This window comes from Mixophyes fleayi, chromosome 7 (assembly GCF_038048845.1).
Source record: "Mixophyes fleayi isolate aMixFle1 chromosome 7, aMixFle1.hap1, whole genome shotgun sequence".
Lineage (NCBI taxonomy): Eukaryota > Metazoa > Chordata > Amphibia > Anura > Limnodynastidae > Mixophyes > Mixophyes fleayi.
This window is the reverse complement of record NC_134408.1, coordinates 25,998,709-26,024,925: the sequence shown is the minus strand read 5'-3', so window position 1 is coordinate 26,024,925 and position 26,217 is coordinate 25,998,709. Positions and strand designations below refer to the sequence as shown.

Sequence of the window (26,217 nt, the reverse complement as noted above, 5' to 3'; positions counted from 1 at the left end):
CGCACGCTGTCTTCTTCAGACTCTGCTCTTGGATACATCACTATACGCGTTTACACTGTCCTTCTTATGAAACGCTTACTTCAGTCCTTTAAACCTAATTTACTATATCACACAGAATTCTATATATAATACTGCCTGCATCAAGACATTATAAATTCATATTCCCAATGCAGATAAATAGAAATATATATATATGAAATAGGAGCTTTACTTGTACAGTAATATAATATAATTTCAATAACATAATCATACACACAGTACATATAATGGATGACATTCTCTGTGTAGGTTCAATATCATTCATGTCTTGCTAATTATGCATATGTTCCTGCGTGTATCTGTGTGTGTATGTATTTCAACACTATCTCCACCTTAATCCTAATTGCACTAAGTGTGTGTGTGTGTGTATATATATATATATATATATATATATATATATATATATATATATATATATATATATATATATATAGTACTCCCAAGAACTCTTATCTAACAGATAAATCTTACCAATACAACTTGACAGCTTGCTACTAAGGATGGCCGACCTCATACCATGCCCAGTTCTTATCTTATTAGACTACACTACCAGTGTTAATAATATTCTTTTAAACATTCAGTAATACAATATACCATACTTGCAAGTCCACCATGATTATTTCTCTATTTAGCGATCATTATACATTGTCCACTAATTTTCCTTTGGTCTCACAGGGGAGGGGATGTCTACAAACATCCAGTGTCGGACTGGGGCATGAAGGGCCCACCGGGGGACTGCAACGCTAGGGGCCTACCAGAGAGGGTGTGGCCAACCATCACAGAGGCGAGACCAGACACTAGAGGGGGAGTGGTCAAGCCACAAAGGACAGCTAGCACCATAGTGAAGTATATAAAGAATGCAGTGTGTGTGTAAAGAGTACACAGTCTTGACCTGCACCTTAGATTGGGCAGAACAGTCACCAAAAATCGGGATTATCCCACTAGACCAGGCTTGGCTAACCTGTGGCACTCCAGGTGTTGTGAAACTACAAGCCTCAGCATGCTTTGCCAATATATAGCAACCTATTGCTGGAAGGGTGTGCTAGGACTTTTAGTTTCACAAAACCTGGAGTGCCACAGGTTAGCCAAGCCTGCACTAGACTCAGAACATTTGACAGACTGTCCTACCTGTTCTTGTCACTTTTACCACCTGTGGCTGCTGGTTTCTTTAGTTGCGGCTTGTCTGGATCCTGGAATGTTGAGGGCCCTATTTGGAAAAAATAATGGGTACATTTAGAATATTTCAACCAGCCCCGGCGTTAAATCAATAGGACCCACAATTAATACTTAGGCCTTCCTCCAGCCCCAGCATAAAAGTAATAGTATTCCCATTTAATAAACCTATTTCCCTCCCTCCAGACATCCCCTGCAATAAATTAATCACATTTACGTATAATAAATATACCTATTTTCAGCAACCGTCACTGCCATTAAATAATTCATATTCACATTTAATAAATAGACCTCATGCTCCTCAAACTCAGCCCTGCATTCAATTAATAGCATCCAAACCACCCCATCTTAAATTAATAGTCCCCACTATAAAATTAAATTGCCCCATCTTTACCCTACAAAGAAAATAGCACCCATTATTTAGCCACCACCTACCACACACACATTACTGCGCCCCTTCATCACCATACTGTGCCTCTTTATGATCACAATGCGCCCTCCATGCTGCTTTTGCTCCCGCCTTCTCCTGGCCCCCCCTTCATCACCCTGTGCCTTGCTGCTTTAGCTCCCCTCTTCTCCTGGACCCCCTTCACTCTGCCATGCTGTCTGTGCTCCCCCTTCTCTCTGCCATGCTCCCCCTTCACTCTGCCATGCTCCCCCTTCTCTGTGCCATGCTCCCCCTTCTCTGTGCCATGCTCCCCCTTCTCTGTGCCATGCTCCCCCTTCTCTGTGCCTTGCTCCCCCTTCTCTGCCATGCTCCTCCTTCTGTGCCATCCTCCTCCTTCTGTGCCATGCTCCCCCTTCTCGGTGCCATGCTCACTCTTCTCTGTGCCATGCTTCCCCTTCTCTGCCATGCTCCTCCTTTTCTGTTCCATGCTCCCCTTCTCTGCCATGCTCCCCCTTTCCTGTGCCATGCTCCCCCTTTCCTGTGCCATGCTCCCCCTTTCCTGTGCCATGCTCCCCCTTCTCTGCCATGCTCCCCCTTCTCTGCCATGCTCCCCCTTCTCTGTGCCATGCGCCCCCTTCTCTGTGCCATGCTCCCCCTTCTCTGCCATGCGCCCCCTTCTCTGTGCCATGCGCCCCCTTCTCTGTGCCATGCGCCCCCTTCTCTGTGCCATGCTCCTCCTTCTGTGCCATGCTCCCCCCTTCACTCTGCCACTTACCTTTTCTATCTGCTTCTTCCTTTTCTTGTCTTCTGTCTTGCCGGTGCTCCTCACTGAACGTCGGGCGACATTCAGTGCGAACGGAGCCAACGCCGCGGTCACGTTAGTTTTTTGTTTTTTTTAAAGTTTCTCTCTCCCCCCACCAACGAAGAGGGAAGCGATTCAGGGTCGGGGCCTACCGGTGGATAGCCCGGTCCCCCGGTGGGCCAGTCTGACCCTGCAAACATCCCAGTAACATTCACTAATTACAATTCAAATTATGTGCAACCAAAGAAGTCTTTTCTATATTATCACACATCTGTTTAACTAGCAGCCATTACATATGTAGGGGGACGGGTGTGAGAGCAAGGCACATTACTCAATAGTCTGTATCTTTAACTATCCCATTGACAAACCACACTATAGGGACAGTCAAATACAATACTATTCAATCACTTACACATGGCTTAAACCATTATCTTATTTCTTAATGTTGCCAGAGCCCCATGAAGGTAGCCCATATACGTTACACTTTTCCTGTGTCCGAACGGGGAGAAAATGTTCCTAGATGTCAGTGGTGGATCGCCCCCGCTAGCAGGGGCTTGCTGCCGACAGCTGCACACTGTGCAGGTCCGTTCAGCAGTGACAGTGTGCTGCCCGGCTGCTCTGATTGTGTTTTAAACACAATCAGAGCAGCGGGGCAGCACACTGTCACTGCCGAGCGGACCTGCACATAGTGTGCAGCCTAAGAAATCAGAAAGGGGGCGGGGCCTAAATCCCCCCCCTAAAATCGTCCGGGGTAAAGCAGTTGTCTAGATCCGCCCCTGCTAGATGTGTCCTCTCCCTAATATAAGCATTTGATCACACAGAGCTGATTACAAACACTTCTGTGGGAGGTGTTGATGTACCTGATTGGAAGCCAATTGTTTTGAAATGTGAATGTATTTATCCTCTCAGCTCTCTCTAGACAAATGTCTGTATCTTGTCATACAAAGTGGGGGGAAGAGAGAAACCAACTCTCTTGTAAATTATTTTGTGTGAAATGGAAAATATCCAATATTATATTCTTTCTCAGTAGTACAGATTAGCATGATTATTTTAACAATCTCAAAATATATAATTTATGTGAAAATATATTATATATGTGAAGATATATATATAGATATAATGGTACATCCAACTGTTGTATGTCAGTCTACAAAAACTTTATTGTTCTATTTTTATCTGTCTTATTAATAAAATTTATTATTTATAACATGTGTAGACCTGCAAATGATCAAATATGAATCTTTATGAACTTAATCCACAATCTTGCCTGAAAAAATAAATAAATTATATTAAACCAACAATAACACAGACATTTGGAAGATATATGTAAATACCGATAAAAGTAAGTCTTACAGTGGGAAGCTCTGGCCTGTAGAACGGCAGAAGCCCAAATGATGTTCCTCCACTTGTGGACGGTCTGCTTACTCTCTCAAACACCTTTGGATTTTTCAAAAATATTACGCTGTATGTGTTAAGTACATTTTAAAAGAGCAGAAAAATAAAACAAGTGGCAGGATACACTTCAAAATCCAATTTCTGAAAAATGTTTCCTTACTCGATAAGTGCCTAAGTTCCATTTCTGTCTGTGGGACTGCGCCAGAAACATCTCTCCTAGAGTCTGTGCAGAGAAAAAGAAAAATATCTCAAATATGAACCATTTAAATAATGTATTCTAAATAATGCTATCCCAAATAAAACTCTCACGGTCAGTATCGGCAGTCTTAGAGCTCACTGGCCTGTCTCCAACACTCAGCAGCCTCTGATTGTTGGTGTTCCCAATTACAATCCTTAACAAATCCCAGCTGGGCTCAGCCTCAGACTAGAGATGATGCAACACCTCTCTCAGGTGTCACCACTAACCTTCAGTACTGATAACACATGCGGGGAATCACCAATCAATGAGCCACTCTAAGAACCTGCTCAGTGCACTCCTCAAATATCAGTTGTGTCCAATATCGATACTCTGCTCCAGGACTATAGGAAGAATAGTGTTTCTTGATCCTCTGTGTCCAGTCTTGCTGAGAGCAGAGCACCCATACCCATAGTTCCATCTGCTGTTAGTCCTCATACCAGCTAAGTTCTCTGCTGCTTTCATGGAGGGAACAAGCTATACTGGGCCACAACCTCGGTCCTCACTGAACGAAGTCCATATCCTCTTGCGGGGATCCCTGGTCAGTCTGGTGGGGGTCTTAGACTCCACGCTATTGTATTTGGCCAATCCCACCTACTAGCTATTGTCATCTGTGTGTGTACTCAGCTACACTTGCTGTCTATCTCTACAGGGTCACTGCAATATACTCTGTTATATACATTTGTTTGTTGCATGCTACGCGCTGTTCAACCAGTGACAACACATCTGCGTACCTCATTACACGCTACCAGTGCCCAGGCAATGCCTACAAACTCTGTGTACTTTGTTGCATAGCACCAAATCCCCACACTTTGTGTACTCAGCTGTACCCTCAGCAATTTACCTACAGTGGGAGACCCCTCAGTTTATTCCCGTGGGACAACCACTCTTTTGTATTGCATCCATACATCTTCAGGTGTGTTCCCCTGTAGATACAAAATCCTACGTTCTCACATTCACCCTATGTAAGACTTATTTATCGTTTAAGATTGAGGATATCATTGTATCCTGTGACTGGAGACTGGCTGCTATCACCTCTACTGGAAGGCTATTCTACCTATCCAGTATCCTTTAGGTTGACTACATTTTAACCAAAGAGTAACAAGCAGATATAATGCTACTGCACTGTAGATCATTTTGTTTTTCATCTTCTCTGCAGTTGCAGAACCCTAACCTCCTCTACTTTTTTAAAAAACATGAAATTCAATCACATGGATCTTAAAGGGACAAGAAAGGAAATATCAGAGGTAGGAGGTCTGATATTTTGATGATGGCTATTCTCTTTCCTCCTCTAGAGAGCACACTTTGCACTGATGTGTCAGCCATGAGGGACTTTTTGCCCGTTGTGCAGGGGAAGGCTGGCAAATATTAGCCCGGGGGGCAAGACTCGACTCTGCAGGATATTAGGACCATTTTAAAGGAAATAAAATGCAGGTGGATCCAGCGCTGGCCATGTGATTCTGGCTTTCCAGATTGGGATGTTCCATTTTATTAACTAAGCCCATTCATCCTTCAACAAGGACCAGGCCCAGCTTATCCTTTATCTCCTCCTCCCAATCAAATCTTCAGTGGATGTCCTCCTCCTGTACCATTGGCATAGTACCTGATCTTGGCCACCTTCTCTTTGTGGTATACTTGCAGCCACTGAAGCATTACTTACAGATGTCGATGCTTCTCATTGTTACACCAACAGTGCTAACTCCATCTACAGTTGTCTTCCACATGTGTTACTTAGTTTGGTAGAGGTAACTTGTACCTTGTTCTCAAGTATGGAATAAGAGAAGCACAGGGAAATTTTTTTTACAAGGGATTTTGTTCTCTTAGATAGTCTGCTAGTAGCCCCTTTTCCATTTTGTATCACCAATTCTACTTCCACTGCTCCACTTAATGACCTTCTTTGGTGGCTCATATCTTCTTCCACTCACCTCGGCTGGCATATCCCTCAGTAATCACCTGAGAAAAGAGGTTTTCTCTTCCATTGTGCACCACTTATAAAATAAAAATCAAGAAAAACCTTCTTCCTAAAATAACCCCATTAGCGTAGTACTATGTTATGCTCTTGATTTTCGCACTGATTGACTATATCCTGGGCAGAGGTTAAAATTTATAAATTACATAATTTTATATAATAAATTTATATTATAAATCAAATATATAAGCTCTATACGCTTGGTTTCAAAGCAAGTGATTAGTGAAATACCCAGACAAAATACATATAAAATTTGAATAAACATACAGTAAGGTAGCTTCTTATCCTTTAAACACTTGTTTGTTAGTGCAATACCTAAAAAATAAAACAAAAAGAAAAAATGTCAAACATAGTTTTACATATAATAGACAATTGTGAATTTTTCTATAGTGTAGCGAAGTCACCGCGTACCAAAGAGTAATGAAAAATCGGTTTATCTGACGTACAAGGTCAATTTCAGAAGACGAAAATTGCTTTAAAATTTTTCAAGTTAATATACATCTGGATACATATTGGAAACTGCAAAGCTCCACACAAATAAAAGACAATAGTGTAATAGGTCCTTTACAAGTGTTAGATGCAAACTCTCTATCAATCTGCGTACCATATATATCTCTTTAGAACATTGCATATCAATAAGACCGCCAGTATAAAATAATGTACTTATTTTAGACATGCAAACGCCTGTACAGTTAAAACAATTTATCACAGCTTATCTGAAGTCCCATACAGCAATGTTGTCCCAGGTGGTATCCAAACTCTGGCCAGGAATAAGGTTTCACATCAGCTGTGCAGGTACTGTCCCAAGCAGGTTCTTCAACGCGTTTCATCAAATTTACTTCCTCAGGGGGTATACATAATAACTGAAAACTGACGTTTTATATAGCCCACAGAAGAGACGTAACACCAATCGACAATCATAGGCAAACTCAGTGCGGGCTTCCGTATAGGTCACTTCTGCCCTTTTGCATGATCACTTCCTAAGTGATCATGCAAAAGTTCCTAAGTGGCCACACCAAATGTTTTTGCTATCTCTCTAATGGGTTTGTTTTGATTTTTCAGCCTAATGATGGCTTCCTTCACTGATAGTGACAGCTCTTTGGATCTCATATTGAGAGTCAACATCAACAGATTCCAAATGCAAATGTCACATCTAGAATCAACTCCAGACCTTATACCTGCTTAATTGATGATAAAATAACAAGGGAATAGCCCACACATGTCCATGAAATAGGTTTTGAGTCGATTGTCCCATTACTTTTGGTCCCTTAAAAAGTGTGAGGCACATATAGAAACCGTTGTAATTCCTACACCGTTCACCTGATTTGGATGGAAATACCCTCAAATTAAAGCTGAAAGTCTGCAGCTAAAGCACATGTTGTTTGTTTCATTTCAAATCCATTGTGGTGGTGTATAGAGCCCAAAATATGAGAATTGTGTCGATGTCCTAATATTTATGGACTTGGCTGTATATCATTCTGTTTATAAATATAGATAAATCTGTAATAAATATTATATATATATATATATATATATATATATATATATCTCTATCTATATCAAGAAAAACCTTTTAGTTTAATTTGCATATTAAATTCCCATCACAATATGTAGACATATCGGCTCCCAAAAGCCATTTTCTTGGTTATCACATCCAAGTTCTCATACAAAATATTACACCTCAATCTTATATCATAATACAATAGGATATATAATTCATTTTACCCAACATGACAACAATCTTTCTCATCAGAACAAAAACAGGATCATACCTATATTCCATTGTAAGACCTAACCCTCACTAAGTTAATAGCAGTACAACAAAGGTCTCTAGTTTCTTAAGCAAGTTATCTGTGAGAAATGGGGAAAAAAAAGAATATACATTAGTATCACACAATAAAAGAAGCTATTTCTAAAGCCTCATTCCACCTAGAATGTGCCATAGTGTCCAATTTATAAACCCAGTACATTTCTCTGCGGGAGAGCTTATTCTCTAGATCCCCACCCTTTCACCCAATGCCCTATGTTCAATGGCTTGAAAGCTTCAACCACCAGGATCTGCATTATGAAATTTTATATAGTGTCTTCAAACTGCATATAATTCTGAACTACTCTTTATACTTCTAACATGTTCTTGTATACGTAACTCCAGAGCCCTTTTTGTTTTTCCTACATATTTCAGGTGACACGAGCACTCTAAAAGGTAAACCACTGAAATTGTCTTACAGTTCATTACCCCTCTTATCTTAAAGTATTGGTACCAGAACAGTCTGAGAATACCTTATTCTTCATACTTACTAGTTGGCAAATATTACAGGTTGAACATTACAAAAAACAAAACAAAACACAGTTGTAAATTTGGCTAGAAAAGTCTCTTTTATTTTATTTTCTTTAGTATTCAACATACTAGGTGGCAATATAGTTTTTAAATTCCTAGTTTTCTCAAACATAATATAGAGTTCTCGGGTATTATGGGTCCTAAAATGGGATCCATGTGGATGATCTTCTAATGTTTATTCAGTACATGTTATAATAAATGGAATCATATTCTCTCTTTTTTTATGTCTATATGATATCAGGGGGTTAATGTATCAAGCTGCGAATTTCCGGCGGGTTTGAAAAGTAGAGCTGTTGCCTATAGCAACCAATCAGAGTCTAAATATCATTTTGTAGAATGTACTAAATAAATGATAACTAGAATCTGATTGGTTGCTATAGGCAACATCTCCACTTTTCAAACCCGTCGGAAATTAGCAGCTTGATACATTTATCCCTAGATCTTTCCTTCCTACTTTCTTTGTTCTGTCTAGGGCCTCAGATATTACTAGTTCCGGATATTCTCTCTCTCGCTATCCGTAAACATTTTTAGCTGATCTTCACATATACTTTGATTTGTACAGTTCCTTTTGATACGACTAAACTGTGAGAATGGAATGTTATCGTTCCACTTCCTAAGATGACCACTATTACAGTGGAGATAATTATTCGTATCAACTTAATGTAGGTTTTTGTTACTAATGCTTTCACCATTTATCCCTAGGTTGAAATTCAGAACTTCTACCCCAGTTTCACTAATTGTAGATGTGACACATAAACTGAATTCAGTGTCAGCTATAAACTTAAAAACGCATCAAAAATGGCATTATCTCAGATATTTTGATATGGATTGTATTAGCTGTCCTAACAATCCTTGTATACAGTGATCAACTGTGCATCTTACATAAATGTAGATGTTGATGTTTGCTTACAAAGATTTGTATGTAGCTAGCAAGATGAAAGATGAATAATAACTCAACAGGAAAATATGAATTTATGTTTCATAATAACGGAAAATACCTAGAAACAATAAGAACATAATCTCCTTTTCTTGCCATTTACCTAATTTCACTCAAAACATTTCTGCCACAAGAGTTGGGACAGCTGAATCACCTGAAATAGCAGGTATGGAGGTCATGCAATAACATCAACAGAGGCAGAATTAGATTCTGTGGGAGTTGAAGGGATTTGAGAATAGCAGCCAGTGTGGGTTGACAGAGATGTGACTCATTGCTGATGCACAAGCATGCCATAAATGTACCATCCCTGACTGCATCAATGCGTCCAGTGATGCACTCCGCCAATAGACTTGTGGAGAGTTGTGTCAGACAAGCACGTAAGAGTGACAGTCCTAAACATTCTGGGGTAGGCTGAATGCATGCCAGGTTGCTTCTGACTGAGGAGCTGAGACCTGCCGAAACCTCCTTTAGTACATAGGAGATTTACAGGCTGCATAGCTCCATTGCAGTTAGTTTAGATGCATGCTGTACTAGAACTTGTATACAACATGAGAGCATAGTGTCAGGCCTGGCAACCCTAGTCTTCATTACCCTCATTGAAGACATATACAGACCACTGCTTCAGGGATTAATCATATGGCTGACATCTGCAATACATTACATTAGGTTTTTGTTTTTTTGTGGCAGCTGCAGAGCATTGCATGAGGTGTTACTGTTATGTTAGTGACAATAGCAGATCAGTGCCCCATGTATTACTGTTGTAGTATTAGGAGTATCGCCACACTCGGGGGCAAACGCAGGATTTGTAGAGGGGGGTTTTCACACCACGCCACCAGTGGGTATGACCGCATGCATGGGGGCGTGGCTATAATATTAGACAGTGCTTGGCTGCTCTCCAACTTCCTAGCCCCATAATATACATGGCCAATGCTGCATGCACTACTGTTAGGTGCACGCAGCTCTCCCTTTTCAAGCAGAGCTGTGTGAAGCAGGAGCAGGATCCAGCCACCTCAACGATGCAGTGCCCTAGGCTTGGAGGGGGGTTTCCAGGCACTAGGAAACCCCCATCGGTTTGCCTATGAAACTATACCCTTTTAGTAGTGACTTCATTAGATAATTGAGGCAATTATGACTGAAATAAAGTGCAGAGCAATGCATTGCTGTAGGTAGCTGTAATAACCGTGACTGCTGCAGAGCATTACTCTAAGTGATTTCTGAAAACCGGGAACAGGAGATCATTACTCCAGTTCCTATTATTCTGAGTGACAGCAGCAGTGCATAGCTCCAAGTGTCACTATTGTTAGCAGCACGATATAACTGCTCCTGGTGTTACTATTATTGGTGACTGTTACAAAGCAATATTGCAAGAGTAGCTATTATGACTGACAATAGCAGATCATTGCTCCAGGCATTAATATTATTAGTGGTGTCTGCAGAGCATTGCTCGAGGCTGTGCTATTGCTCGAGACTACAACAGATCAGTATTACTTCTATAAAGTACATAGCAGAGCAGTGCTGCAGGTATTTTTATCATTACCGACAGCTGCAGTATATTGTTTAAGGTGGTTCTATGATACTGGTACCCGCAGATCATTGCTACATATTTTATTCAGTGTGTCAGTTGCAGACCATTACTCTGTGACTTTTGTTATGTGAAATAGCAGATATTTGCTTCTGGTGTTACTGTTTACAGTGTAAGAACCTTATTCCAGGTGTCACTATTACGAGGGACAGTATCAGATCACTCTTCCTAGTGTTACTAGCCACAGTGACAAAATATGCGCATTGATTCAGGTGTCACTGTTGCTATGGACAACAGCAGACCATTGTTAATGAAGTTAGCATTATTGGTATCGGTATAAGAGGATTGGTCCAGGTGTGTCATATGTTCCACGCCATAACAGATCATAGCTCCTAGTACTGGTTTTATTGGTGACATATGGGTGAGGAAACCAGCTTGCCCATGTGATGTGCAATCTGTACTAGGGTTATTCAATCCAACATATATTTGCATTTGAAGAACAAAATAAGTTACAACAATTATATGAATTTGTCGTCACTGATCCTGTTAATATGGATTCTTTACTAGCCTGCGTTCCAGTAAAATATGCCTCGTGAGCTAAAGAGTTTTAGTGGTAAAAACAGGGACTGTCATGGGAGAATCCAGGACATATGGAAAGTCCTACAGTACAAGAGCATTTTCCCAGGTTTCACTGTTGTTAATGACAATTACAGATGATTGCTCCTGGTGTTCCTCTTATTGGTGATAAAATAAGAGCCTTGTTCTAAACATCACTGTTCTTGCTGGCAGTAGCAGATCTTTGCTTCCGGTGTTATAAACATTGGAAACAATAAAGAGACATTTTCCCAAGTGTGACTTTTGTGTTAATATTCCAAGTTGGTCATAAGAGATGCATTTATTTAGCAAAGGACATAACACAAAAATGGGCATGATTTAGTTGGTTTCCGTGTCTAGCCACAGAAGTGGTGTGGCCACACTACAGAGCCTGTCCATGGTGGCCCAGTGTACAATACAGAGCCCAGTCCCTGGTGGCCCAGTGTACAATACAGAGCCTGTCCCTGGTGGTCCAGTGTACAACACAGAGCCTATCCCTGGTGGCCCAGTGTACAATACAGAGATTGTACCTGGTGGTCCAGTGTGCAATGCACATCCCTGTGGGAATACACTTCCCTCCATCTGCACACTCCTGTAGGTTCTTATATTCCCCTATACTATGAAATCCATCATCTAAACGTGTTTCAGTCTAGGACATGAATCTGACCCAATGATAGATCAGGCTCATAGTGTTCAGCTTCCTGTTCTGCACTGGACTCCACTAATAAGGATTTAATGAGGGAAGTAAATGAAGCTGATGTCATCCAATAGGCTTGTAGCACCTGCAAGAGTCAGTGAAAACTCAGACATTTCCTGGCAATAGTGGCTGCTTGGGAAGTGAGCTATATTGGTACAATACTAAACCTATGACAGATAATGAAAGGCTTAGTATGCCTGCTATTGTTACTGGCAATAGCAGATCATTGCTTCAGATGCTGAGCATTATTCCAGCTGTCACTGTCGCTAATGACAATAGCAGATCATTGTTCTTGGTTTTACAAATATTAGTGATAATATAAGAGCATATTTAGGGTTTCAGAGGCCTGGAGGCGAGTGGGTCCCGGCAGCATAAGGTCGCCCTTATTCCCCTCCAGAGCCCCCCTCATTGCTTTAAAAAGATTTGAGAAGAGACCCCTCTCTGCTCTTTTAAGAGCAGAGCGAGGACCCAGGAAGATATGGTGGATGGCTTAGTGGTTAGCACTTCTGCCTCACAGCACTGGGGTCATGAGTTTGATTCCCAACCATGGCCTTATCTGTGTGGAGTTTGTATGTTCGCCATTGGTTTCCTCCGGGTTCTCCGGTCTCCTTCCACACGCCATAAAAACTTACTGGTAGGTTAATAGTCCCTAGTCTCTCTGTCTGTGTGTGTGTGTGTGTGTGTGTATGTTAGGGAATTTAGACTGTAAGCTCCAATGGGAAAGGGACTGATGTGAGTGAGTTCTCTGTACCGCTGTGGCATTAGTGGCGCTATATAAATAGATGATGATGATATAGTGGCAAATTTTGCTATGGTTCGGTGCAGTGCACTGTTTAGCTCCTGATGGACATGCTACATGTACGTGTGATATGTGAACAGGCTACTTAAAGAAAAAAGGTCTGTATTAGAATAGGTCAGGAAAACTGGCGTTGCCCATAGCAACCAATCAGCTTCTATCTCTCATTTTTCTAGTTGCAATTTCATCTAAAAGCAAAATTCTGATTATGTTCCATAGGCAACAGCAGTTTTCCTGTGCTCTGGTTTTCATGAATTTTCTCTATTACTGCTAACAGGACAGTTAATTTATTGATTCAGGCCAACAACTTGGGATGTGAGATGGACTTTTTCAAACGTATAGCAGTGTGCAGTAATCAACATCTGAATCATTTTCTGATTAAAATCACAGCTGTTCTCCCTTTCATGATAAGACAATTTACCACTCTACTATTAGAAAATAAAAAAAATTGCAAGGGTTTAGCATAATTTTTTAAAGAATGGACTTTGGTGGAAAGCAGACAGAAGATAGAGTATAGATAATGTTACATAGGGGATATGATAAACAAAATTGGAACTGGGCAGCACGAATATAAAAGCATTTGTGTACACATATCTGCTACTTACATCACTGACACACTGCCTCCACGGTATAGGTGACTGGTCCATCAGCTTGAACACAAATAATGAGGTCACTTACCTTGACTTATTGTTTTGCAATGCAAAGAATAAGCAAGCGTACACAATGTGCTATGTTTAATTGCGTAATGCATGGTGGAAGATGTCTGTGTGTGCTCAGCAAACACAGTCCATGCTCTTATGACCAGTAAGTATTTCATCATAGTACAGAGCTGTACCTCATTAGCATTTTCATGAGAACGAGTTGTAGTGTGGAAGGAGGTAGGAGACACAGTCCTTTCCTTATCAGCATACTCTATTGTTAGTCCTTCTCAATAGTCTTTGCCAGAACCTGTGGTCTATTTTGTTAGAGGACAAATAAAAGGGAAGTCCACCTTGAAATTCCACATCGCAATTTGTTTTGTTTTTTTCTACGTTAAAAAACACATCTCACGTTTTTATGGGATTGCTGCTTTAAAAACAGCTTTTTCAAAAATTGCCCCACCAGGTCATGTCAGAAACAGTACATTACTCCAGTGAAGAAGTTGCTGCCAGCTTCCCCGAGTCATAACCTATTTTGACTACTTTCGCTTACATGTTTTATGCTATAAATTGAGGTTCCACTTCCACCTCACAGGTTGTATATGTATAATTCACAGAGTCTTTGCACCATTTTCTTTCCCCAATATATTACATTTCCCTTCTGTTTTTGCAGTTTTGCACTTCTCAGCATGGTAATTGTAAACCATAAACCACTGAATCAAATAAAGGCTGGTGAAGTAAAATTAGAACATCACTAATAACCCTGAGATAAAGGGATCTTATGACTCAGAACAGGATGGAAAAATAGAAGGAGTAGGTACTGCATACAGGCCAAAGATCAGATTCAGTATGTCTTTATTTACACAGCTCATGTAACAAAATGCAGCTCTTCTCATAAGCTTTTACTGTGCGCGGTAATGGAAAACTGTTAGCACAAATGGATCCAAATTGGCAGGGCGGTATGAGGCAAAATACAGTGGAATTCTCTTCAAATTATATGTTCTGTCCTACGCTTTTCAACAGCGTTTTACAGCTGTAATCAGCATTTTGTAAGCATGACCTTTAATAATATTATGGCTTCTCGCAGCCACTGTGGCAGAAATCAATTGAAAAACATCTCGTCCGTTTCAATTATTTTGTCAATATTTATTCAAGGGACTTTTGAAGCCTCATACAATTAGCTAAAGGTTTGTTTTCCCAGCTTTGAACTTCTCTGTCTGGCTATGAGGAAATTAACTGGGCATCAAGTTGAAGACTTAGTTAAAGACATATAGCCTTAGTCATTAAGGAGAGCAAAGCATAAAAAAGAAGTAGCTTTGCACCTGGGCAAAACCATGTTACTTTGGAGGGGGAGGTAATTTTTTAAATCTTGGGACAGATTTGTAGTTGGCATGTCCTAGATCAACTTTAAATTTCAGTGTAAACATAAAGCTATCAAGTATTTGTGTGCTAGATGAAAAAAGAGCCAGTATTTAACTGATGTGCAAATTAATAAACTAATTTGCACCCCTTGCATTGTAACATAGTTTGTCCCTGAGAACATTTACTCCTTTTTTTGCCTTACTTTCCTTAATGACTCAGGCCCATAATTAGGAAAAGATATGAATGTGATGTGTTGGCAATACAGACTGCCAGCATGGGGCAAAGCACAAGAGTAAAGCTTGTTTCTTTTCTGTTCATAATCTTGATTTCTGCCCCATTGCATCAGGTTACCAACTCATCACATTAATTACTGACATGTATAGATTATACAGATCCTGTGGCTGATTGAAGGCAATCAGTGTCTTTCTTCATTATAATTAAAGAAATGAAGTGTCAGTAAAGCTGTCAATTACATACTCTATCTCATACTTGCCAACTTTACATTGGTCACGTCCAGGAGGGCAGGAGGGGTGTATGGGCGGAAGAGGCGGGGCTTCGTGAATGGCGTTATTTTGGCCCCACCCTCAGTGACGTAATGCATGTTAAGGGTCTTTTTTTCAGCGGAAGACGGGGCTAAAATCTCTGAGAATCGCGTCATGCTGGCTCTAATCGGCCCACTTCACCAGCAGTGCTAGGCTTCCTATATGTAGGAAAATAACTTCGCTCCAGAGAGATCACTTTGCCGGGGCTCTCAGAGTAGCCCCGGCATGATGCACTTGAGCAGTGCTTAAATATACATTGCTGCGATGCGCTGCGATGCATATTTAGTGGCACCGCAATATATTGATGCATAGACCCCCAAAACCGTTCAGCTTTTACCTGTAAGAGCAACAGAAGTTTGTAAGACTGAAACCAATCGTTGCTTTGTTGGGAGAGTGAAACCAAAGCGTTAGCGACATTAGTTTACTCCACAGCAAGGATATAGGGACAGTGCTTAAGCAAAATATTATAGACCGCTGAAGGTAACCTGGGTGACCACCAGTTGTGGACAGCACTGATATTTGTCATTTCCTAATTCCTGTCACATTCAGTTTGTCACTTTATCTATAAATCCTTTTGTAGAACTTTGTAGGTTGTGTGACACTACACTTAAGCTTTAAGGGTTCGTGCATACATGTCATGGTATAACATCAATGAGGGACTTTGGTAAAAGTACATATATCGGCATACCTATACTTGAGAGTACCCTCTGTGTATCTCTGAATGTCTAGAAGTATTGATGGTAACATTTTTGTCACCCATTGGCAGTATAAATATTGAAGACAAACCGAAGATCTGTCTGGAAGCATCTCGGTTCTGTGTGTTTTTGTTTTGCTGCAAACAAAGAAAGGCCTGAGGATATTATAGATGATACTACAGTGCTTGGTGGCAGATAGCCACCCTGCTCATATCTTATGAGTGACAGCTGCCTTAGGCCAAGGACATTGATGTCTGTGTGGAAGCGCATTGTAGAGCCCTAATGCTCTAATGTCAAAGAGAGAAATATCAAACATTGGTAACCTCTCCCAGCCAAGGCAAAACAAACCAGGTCCAGGATCGTGATGCTCCGTTGGTTCTTGCTGTAATTGTAGGACATGGCAGGAAGTTGTGTGATGAGCCCAAGAAGAGGGGGGAGGAGGTGAAAGTAAACTTTTCTTTGCATTGATTAGCATTCGGCCCTGTGCTTTTCTTTCTGTTGTGGAGTTTGCCTTTAGCCCATTGCCAAGCAACCAGATTGTAAATGTACAACAGGCAGCGTGAGGGAAGCATGCAGCCAGCACTCCCCAACTCTCACTGCTTTCTCCAGAGAAGCTGGTTGCAGGATCCCACATTCCTTTGGGCTGCCCTCCTTGGCAGAGGAGACAGTGAGGAAGCAGGGCCGAAGTGCAGAGGGGAAACTGGGGCAGAGAGGGTACTGACTAAATTTTGGGGGCTAAACCGACGGAGGAAAGAAGGAAGGTTAAAAAGAGGAGGAGTACTGGACTGCATAAACCCAGATTCTTCATTTAAGGTTTGCATCACATTTCATTTACCTTCCTCAATGGCCGATACCCCCCATCAATCCCAATTCTTCATATACCCTTGAACTGATTCATTCACAATCCTATCTGCATATTTACCTTAGTCTATAGGGAGCAGACCCCCCCCACACAAAAACATATATTATTGTTGTATGTATATATATATATATATATTATAATATGAAATGCTATGGAGTGTTTCAGGAGTAATGTCTTAGAACTTTATCCAGTCCACAGACCGTTTAAGAGCCCTGGGGGTCTATTTACTAATCTGCGGGTTTCAAAAATTGAAGGTGTTGCCTATAGCAACCAATCAGATGTCATTTTCTGGAATGTACTACATAAATGGTAATTAGAGTATGATTAGTTACTATAGGCAACATTTCCACTTTTTCAAGCCTGCAGTTTAGTAAATCTACACCCTGGTGTGGATTACTATTTTATAAAACTTCAGATACATTTTAAAGACTATTGCAATTATATCCCACATGTTGTGAGAATTCCCAGGCTTAATTCCTCCGGCATAAGAGACCTAGATGTTACCATGTTAGGATTTACACAGTGTGTGTAACTCTAACTTATACAAGTTATACATTTTCTTCATGTTGTCATTTCCAAAACGTATGTTTTTAGTTTTCAAATATTCTAAATAATAAGTCAAGGTATTGTATTAGTGTAAGGTAATGTATTGTATAAGTGTAAGGTAACGTATAAGTGTAAGGTATTGTATAAGTATAAGGTAACGTAAAGGTATTCTGAACAATTGGGTATAAGAGGAAGTGATGTGAGAAGGAAGAAGATGTATGCAGAACTTCAGTGTATTTATGTTTTAAGTGTGTTTTGCCAACAACAAGAGGCATCTTATGTGCTTGGCTGATTCTGACCTTTTGTACCCCACACCACCACCTTTACTTTGGATATATGATGACATGGTTTGTATATGTTGCATTGTGCAAAAGTTTAAACATCACATCATTGCCTCCCACCACTTTAGATCCACCTCGTTCATAACATTACACTTTTCTGTTTAAATACTGGTTGATTTAGCCTAATTTTCGGGAGACTGTGGGGACATCATTACAGCCATTATTACTTTTGGAACTTTTGTGTGCTTGAAGCTTTTTGATATATTGAGGAAGGAACGGCACTAAAATTGCTCCCTCTTCACCTCTACAGCTCATTTTAATAATCTCACTCCACTGCTTCACAACACAGGTGCACTGGGGTGCTTAAACTGAAGCAAGGGACGTTCGCTCCACCCAAATCCTCCTATTGACCAGTACAAATCTCTGTTCTACACAAATGCCGCCATGGTGATGCAATTCGGTAGAAATCTAGGAGTTGCAAGTGTGCGTTATGGCACCAAAGACGTTTCTGCATATCGGAGCCTGTCAGAACCAATGTAGGGAAGTGGGTAATTTGCAAAATAATAAGTGAATTCCAACAACAACACTAAGTCATTTTGCAGCAAAATGTTTAAATATATTATTACCTAAAATGTCATTAATGTTATCCCAATTGTAAAACCTAAGGTTATCGGCAGTCACAAAGGCGTTCCGTGATCATCTACATACACAAGGCCACAGATGTCTGCTATTGAACAGGATATAGGTCTCCATGGCAACTTTTACTCTCCTTGAATTGTAAAGCATCAGGGGCATAGACATGTATATGTACATTTATGCATACATGCACATATATGTGCAGCATACTTGCCAACTTTTCTTGCTACCCCAGTAGATCTGAGAGGTGAGTTAAAGTGTGACTTAGGAGGGGGGTGGGTCTCAAATCGTGTAATTTTAGCCTCACATAAGCGATGCTATGACTTGATCGCATTCTCCATGTCATAGAGGCCCCTTCACTAGAAAGTGGGCAGGATGCGTGAGAATTGTCTGTTCTCTCTGGAGTCTGGAAGACCTACCAGGAGTTTGCGAGTCTCCTGGACATTCCGGGAGAAGTGGGCAAGTACGATATGCAGAAATATACCTAGATAGAGATTTACATTATGGTAAGGAATCTCCAGGTGCTTTTTCCTTGCACCTCTGTGGGGCAGAGATTCCAGCCCTGGACTGTTCCAGAGACACATCGCCCTGAATTGAGTCTCCCCCTTCAAGTAGGATGAGTGTCCTCTGCTGCAAACTTTCTGCTACATTACTATGCAGCCATATATTGCACTATGTTTAAGAAACAGTCCCTTTACTGCAAAGTTTTATTTTCTGGAAAGGTGCACCTCATAGTTACAGAGACATGGGGCGTACCAATCAGCTTCCTATGTCCCTAGGTGGGGAGAAGTATTCCTATATGTCTTAATCACACTTTAAATGGGAATTAAATGTAAGCTAAAATATTATATACTACAAAAACTTATACTGAGTAATACGTGTACAATTCATAAGTAATAATGAGAATCATCAATATCAACATTTATTTATATAGCGCCAGCAAATTCCGTAGCGCTGTACAATTATGAAAATAGGAATATTCAGGCGCGTGTAACACTTTTTTATTTTACATCTTAACGTTTTCATCAATTGACAAAACACGTAGGTATCTGAAGCTGTGTACTATTGATGTGTGTACTCATGAAGGCAATGTGCTACCTTTAAGGGAGTGGAAATTCAGTGCTAGGGTTTCTTTAATGAAACAATCTCTGAGTGAGTCATGTAGGGTCAGGCAAGAATCCCCCCTATAGTATCCAGCAGAGTCAAAGGTTAACTCCTGATCCACAGGATTCCGGCTAGGAAATCTGTTGTAGTACAGCTCAGTGATTTACACACTGGTTTCTTTGTGGCAATAGCTGGAGGTGAGAAGAAGTTTTTGATAATGAAGTGGTAACTAATGCTCAATTAGTTCTCCTTTGTCTGACAATGACTAGTAATCTGCAGAATTTCCTGTCGCTCTGCAGGTGTATAATAACGCCTGCAGGGTTGGAAATACCTCAGGGGCAGCCTACCTTCCCCCGGGAGACTAATAACACCCCGTGGCTTTGTCTAACAGACTGTTGTCCAGACTGACCTCTGACATGACAGACAGGAGCCGCGGCTCAGCGTGAGGGGCCTACCTAAGTATTAAATGAAAGAATTCTGCATGATGTGTAATGTGCCGCTGTCACATATAGCAGCTTATCCTACCTGGTTTTTTGGTCCCAGCTAAACTTTTTTTTAAAAACTTTTCTTGGGAAAATACAATTTTGCAAAAGTTGAGCTAAATATCCGCATGTACTGTATCTCCAGTCTGGTCAAGAGTGGGGAATCTCGGTCATTTTAGACGGATTATGAAAGCTTAGACTTATTTAAAACATTACACTGGAGGATGTGGAGCCAAAATGGCGTGATTCTCGATGAATTGAGTCATGGAGGCCCCCCATCCTGCCCACTTGCCTCTCCCAGGCACTCGGGAAGATATATACCTGGAATTTGGGAGCCTCAGAATATTCCGGGAGAGTGGGCCAGTGTGCTCCCACATCCTCAGGACAGTGCCCGTATGGGATCTGATACAGGTCAAAAAGTGGAGGCTGAGTTGCTCTGACATCACTGGCCCTGCCGCTACCTATGAATCAACCAGTTATTACTATGTATTTCTGCAAAGCAAGTCTGCCTAACTGTCAGTCACTGGCTGCGTGTTTAGTATTGTATTTTCTCCCATTGTTTAGACTGTAAGCTTCAATGGGGCAGGGACTGATGTAAATGAGTTCTCTGTACAGCGCTGCGGAATCAGTGGCGCTAAATAGTGATGATGATGATGATGATTATTTGCATGGTTTATCACATAATCCAAAAATATACTGATAAGTTAATCTGTGGTACACAATATGTCCTGTAAGCTCTTCTATGGCAGGATGAACTGAGGTGAATGATTAAATATTCTCTGTAATTCGGCTTCTTAATATGTAGGCGCTATATAATAACTTAATTTAGGTCACTTCTCAGTAGACCCCAGACTGGACATCTTATACAGTATTCCTGATACCAAATAGGAAGAATTTGTACAATAAAAGGTGCTGTATGACTATTCAGTAAATTAGACCGTTTCCCCATTTACAATGCACACTTAGGCGTATATTTACTAAACTGTGGGTTTGAAAAAGTGGAGATGTTGCCTATAGCAACCAATCAGCTTGTAGCTGTCATTTTGTAGAATGTACTAAATAAAGGATAACAAAAATCTGGTTGCTATAGGCAACACCTCCACTTCTTCAAAGCCGCAGTTTAGTAAATATACCCACCTGACTCCTTACATTCTCTCCCATTAATTCCATCCCTTTTTCCTTTATAAGATGAATCTGGTTCTCATTCCTATCGTGTTCCCCATGTTTGTGTAAATGTAGATTGATGCGATTGTTATAATGCCTCGTATGTACTGTTTACAGTATGTTTGTGCTTTATAAATCAATAATAGCAGAAGACAGCCCTTTCTCATATGCTTTCATGTCAGTGATTTGTGCCGGATTTCCATTTAGGATTATCAGAGGGCCCCATGTAATGACAAATATATGGTATGTTGGAGTCAGCAGAGGGGGGAGGGGGGGATAAAATAGGGTATAGTTTCCCTCTAATAGTGTTGGGAACCATTAAGTTAATCCTTTCTCAAATTAGGAATGTATGTGGAATTTCCTCCTCATCCTCCCTATAAACCATATCTAAAAGGATCTTTCTTCTCTTTCAGAGCCTGGGGTCAGTGGACCGGAAAGAACTTCAAACACCAAGGTAATATCTCCTTCCTTGTCATGTGTTTATTTGTGTTACTACAACCTATCCAATCATTAATACAGCAATCATGGCAAGTGCAGGATTTCTACAGATGGGGGGTTGTGACTGTGGCTTTTACTAAATCATTAATTTGCTGTGTATACACATTAGTTGTATACATTACTGTATATATTGCAAACGCCATTGATGCACCTTGTTCTGGAGTTGTATACAAATCGTCCTGCCATATAAAAATGAGTATGTGGTTGTGTAATACTGGAAATAGCAACAGAACAGCATTCTTCAAGTCTGACCAGGAGGGGGGATTCTGGGCACCTGTAATCCCACCTTGCCTATGGTACGGATGAACGTGTGATATAATCTCATGGCTCTGTTCAGCAGCAATAAGGTTTTGTATGTTAGTATGTGTCTCCTTGGTCCTCGTGGGATACAGATTTTGTTCGGATGTTAGGTGACAAAGAATTACATAATAATAATAATAATAATAATAATAATAATAATAATATAACTCATGGTTATCGATATAACTTTACCATTTTCATACAGGAACACAATTTAGTTTTTAAAGGCCAGTAATATAGGTGTGGCGCTGAACTGAGTATGTTGTCTGTTCCCTATGATAACTAAACAGCCAGCATTCAAATGCAGACACCAATCTATACATCTTTAACAGTAATTGTGTTTTGTTTTGTATCCGTAGCATGTTTTGGACAACAAGGTTCAAGTGGAGTTGTCAGGACATAGGGGCTGAAGCTGATTTAGACCTATGTCCGTTTGCCTAGTGTAAAATACGCTTTTCCGTAGTGCGTATGCGCACAAGTAATGTATACGCACCCGCCCATATGCAGGTTCGGACACATCCTACACCTGCGGGATCAGGGATGGAAGGGCATAACTGGACACAGCTCCATATATGCCTGGAAAACCAGAGTGTGTTGGGGAGTGTTTATTTTTATCACGGTGTGAGTGGTTTTGTCTACCAGTATTTGTTCCCTGGTGCACTACAGGTCCCAGTAGGCCGTGGATGCAATGACATGCAATCGCTGGCAGATCTACAAGGGTCAGCATGCCATGGCAACCATGGGTATGCTGGCACTAAGTTCTACAAGCACCAGCATACCCAAACAAGCTATGGTTACTAGGGCTTGCTGGAACCAGTAGTGCCACAGGAATAAAATGCTGATTTCTCAATTTTAACTCTTTATTACCTCAACACCATGCACAAGTACAGGGCAGGTTTTTTCCTAGAGGCGAGGGCCGCACCAGCATGTCATTGTTTAATACTGGTAGTGTATTTTGTGAGGAGGGGCACACGCTGTTTGTCGCCCCAGGCTAGGATGTTTGTGCTTACATATTATATTAACACATTAAACAACACAGTTGCGCTCTTTGTCAGCCCCTCATTGAAGCTACTTAGATTTAGGGTACAAACAGGATGAAAGCGCAGGCCGCCCAGGCTTTATTTAATCCATACCAGGCCTATACAGCCTTAAATTGAGTGGTGAAATGTAAAATGTTTGTGGATATTTTACAGATGGCGATCTAAACCTTTGTTCTATCACTCTTGGACATTTAATAGCGCTTCGCCTCTGATGTACGTATGTACTAAATCATTAATTTGCTGTGTATACACATTAGTTGTATACATTACTGTATATATTGCAAACGCCATTGATGCACCTTGTTCTGGAGTTGTATACAAATCGTCCTGCCATATAAAAATGAGTATGTGGTTGTGTAATACTGGAAATATGTTTTGTTTCTGTTACTAAAAGTGTGTGTAAGCGCTCATACACATCGGCATTCAGTGCTCATACATAAAGCCTAAGAAACATGCTTTAATTCTGAAGGCCCATAGAATAATTTAAGTCTTGTTTGTACAGGGCCCAGTGTTCTCCCCAGCACCTATTCCCGGGTGCTCCACCCGGCTGTGTTTAGTTGTCAACCGGCTCTTGGAGCCCAACAGAGTCCTATTACAATAGAATAAACCATTGTTTCTCCTATTAGAACAGACACTATGTGAGCACTACAGCCAGCACTGTGTGTTAGACCACTGACCACCAGTCTGACCAGTCCTGGCAGGTGTGGGCAAAAACCTCCAACATTTTTCAATATTATTGCAAAGTATTAATACTGGGGAGAACACTGAGGGCCTAAGAGTGATTTATAGCAATACTTGAAAATGCAGATACAGATTTTGCTTCCATATGCTAATTAATTCAAGTGTTTTGGTGTTACCCTTGAGTTTCATTGATTTGGGGCTGAAGAACAGATACCTAACAGTTTCCTACTTAAGAAAGCACACAACAACCCTTAATCTACTGACACCTGTTCACTGCCAAGGCTGGGGAATACTTCAGGCGTATATTTAAACCAGCTGTTTGTACAGAAGTCTGACGGTATGTTCTGCAGTGGTATATATTGAGAGCAGAATCTCATTTAAAGGATAACACCACCTAAAATGTATTTTCTAACTTAATATTCCTCTCCCTCCATCTAGCACCACTGTGAATGTGCCATGCCGGGAGAATTCTGCGCTGTTAGCTCTATACAGCGCTGCAGAATTAGAGGCGCTATATAAATAGCTGATGATGGTCCTTGTTAGTTACCTCCCCACAATGACATTACTGATACCTATACATCTCATAACAGCTGTCCTACAATCAGACTTTGTTATACTGGGAATCACAGTGATACGGTCCTAAGGTTATATTTACTAAACTGCAGGTTTGAAAAAGGGGAGATATTGCCTATAGCAACCAATCAGATTCTAGTTATCATTTGTTTAGTACATTCTACAAAATTATAGCTATAATCTGATTGGTTGCTATAGGCAACATCTCTTCTTTTTTCAAACCCGCAGTTTAGTAAATATGGTTTTGTTTGTGAGTTGTTGCTCAATTTCTTAACTTAGTCATTAAATTTTCCTATTTAAGGAATCTTTCCGTCAGTCTGTCTATTGCCTCCACTCCCCCTCACTCTTTGTTTTCTGTCATATTTTAATCCAAACCCTCCAATACAAGCTGAATAATTCTTTCTTGAAAGTCACAGAGCACTGTATCCTAGCAGCAATTAAACCAATTTAATTTTTTTTCCCCCGTCGGTGGAAGCAGCAGCTGGGAAAGTGCCAATGGTTTGTGTATATTGGGATATTCATCATTACGCTTATATGACATGGAATAATATTTATATTCTTTCAGTACTCAGAGAGAACGATAGAGATTTGGCACTCTAGGAGTATTCAGGAAACTGCACATTTTTGCAAGTCAAGTTGTTTTGGAATGTACTGTGCATGCAGCGTCTGCATTGTATTGTATCCAGGGGCACTTGTGTATGAGCATTCTTTTGAAAGCAATGTCTATGTTAAAGAAGCCACACAAGTGCTTTCAGCCAGTTTAATATGCATGTGTGTGGTCCCCAAAGCGATTATTTTGAATATCCAAAATCTAATGGAATACCCTGTTGATTGAAGGTGATCTGTGTGTGGTATCATTGTCCCACTGTTAAAATGGCTCTACTTGTTATACATTCATTCATTCAGCCCACCCACCGAACAGCTGAAGGCATACCATTTCACCTATCGCATGTGTAGCTAAATTGGCCACAGATTCCATTTTTTGGCCTATTACTTGTGTAGCCAAACTGACAGATTCAGTTGATCCGTGGTCAAGCAGATCGCCGTTTATGTTTTTTACTGAGAAAATGTGACACTAAGGGTTATATTTACTAAACTGCTGGTTTGAAAAAGTGGAGATGTTGCCTATAGCAACCAATCAGATTCTAGTTATCAAATATTTAGTACATTCTACAAAATGACAGCTAGAATCTGATTGGTTGCTATAGGCAACATCTCCACTTTTTCAAACCCACAGTTTAGTAAATATATAACCCTATGTCTGTTGTATTTTCTATCTGTTTTGCTGTACATAAATATGTTGGACTATTTGTAATGTCTTTGTAAGCTTTCAATTTTCCATCCTATTGGGATTTTCCATGCCAAGTGTAATGTGAATAATTACTTTTTTGTATGCCTTCTATAATTTAAAGTATGGTTATTATTAGACATGTATATATCTTTCTGTGATTTTTAGATTCCAGCAAGGGCGTGTCACAGTGTAGCTAGGTCCCATAGCAGAATTGGTGGACTGCCCAACAATTCTGGCCTACGGGGGTTTGACATCTACACTTGTGATTGACGAGTGTGTCTTGGTGGTTACTGCCTAACAGAGGGTGCAGCGGTTCGGGCCTGTGGTTTTAGGGTTGTTATTTTTTTTACTTTGCTGTGGTGCAGTGTTGGTTGTTGTGGTAATATATTGGACATCCCAGCTCTAGGCATGCATACGTACCGACCCCACGCGTACTCAGAAAACGCCCGCTGTGCTCAGCACGCTCAGCTGCTGGTGCAACTGTTGGGGTTTTACTATGCATGGTCCAGTCCCCACACATGCTCTGAAGTGCAGAGCGTGGACCTTGGGAGGGTGACCCCGGCATCTCTCACTTTTGGGTCCCATAGTGACTGCAACACCTGCAGTGGAAGTAGTTTTGTTTGTTTTGATTGTTAAG

At 40.7% G+C, this 26,217-nt stretch overlaps 1 protein-coding gene across 6 annotated transcripts in view; it reads left to right on the top strand.

Annotated features, from left to right (window-relative positions):
• LOC142097549 (ankyrin repeat and fibronectin type-III domain-containing protein 1-like) overlaps nucleotides 1-26,217 on the top strand; it is a 274,419-nt gene that overhangs the window by 130,103 nt on the left and 118,099 nt on the right. For all 6 annotated transcript variants that reach the window (XM_075179471.1, XM_075179472.1, XM_075179473.1 and 3 more), the window contains exon 5: nucleotides 21,611-21,651. In XM_075179471.1, coding sequence (XP_075035572.1) covers nucleotides 21,611-21,651 — 41 coding nt within the window. The remainder of the gene's footprint in view (nucleotides 1-21,610; nucleotides 21,652-26,217) is intronic.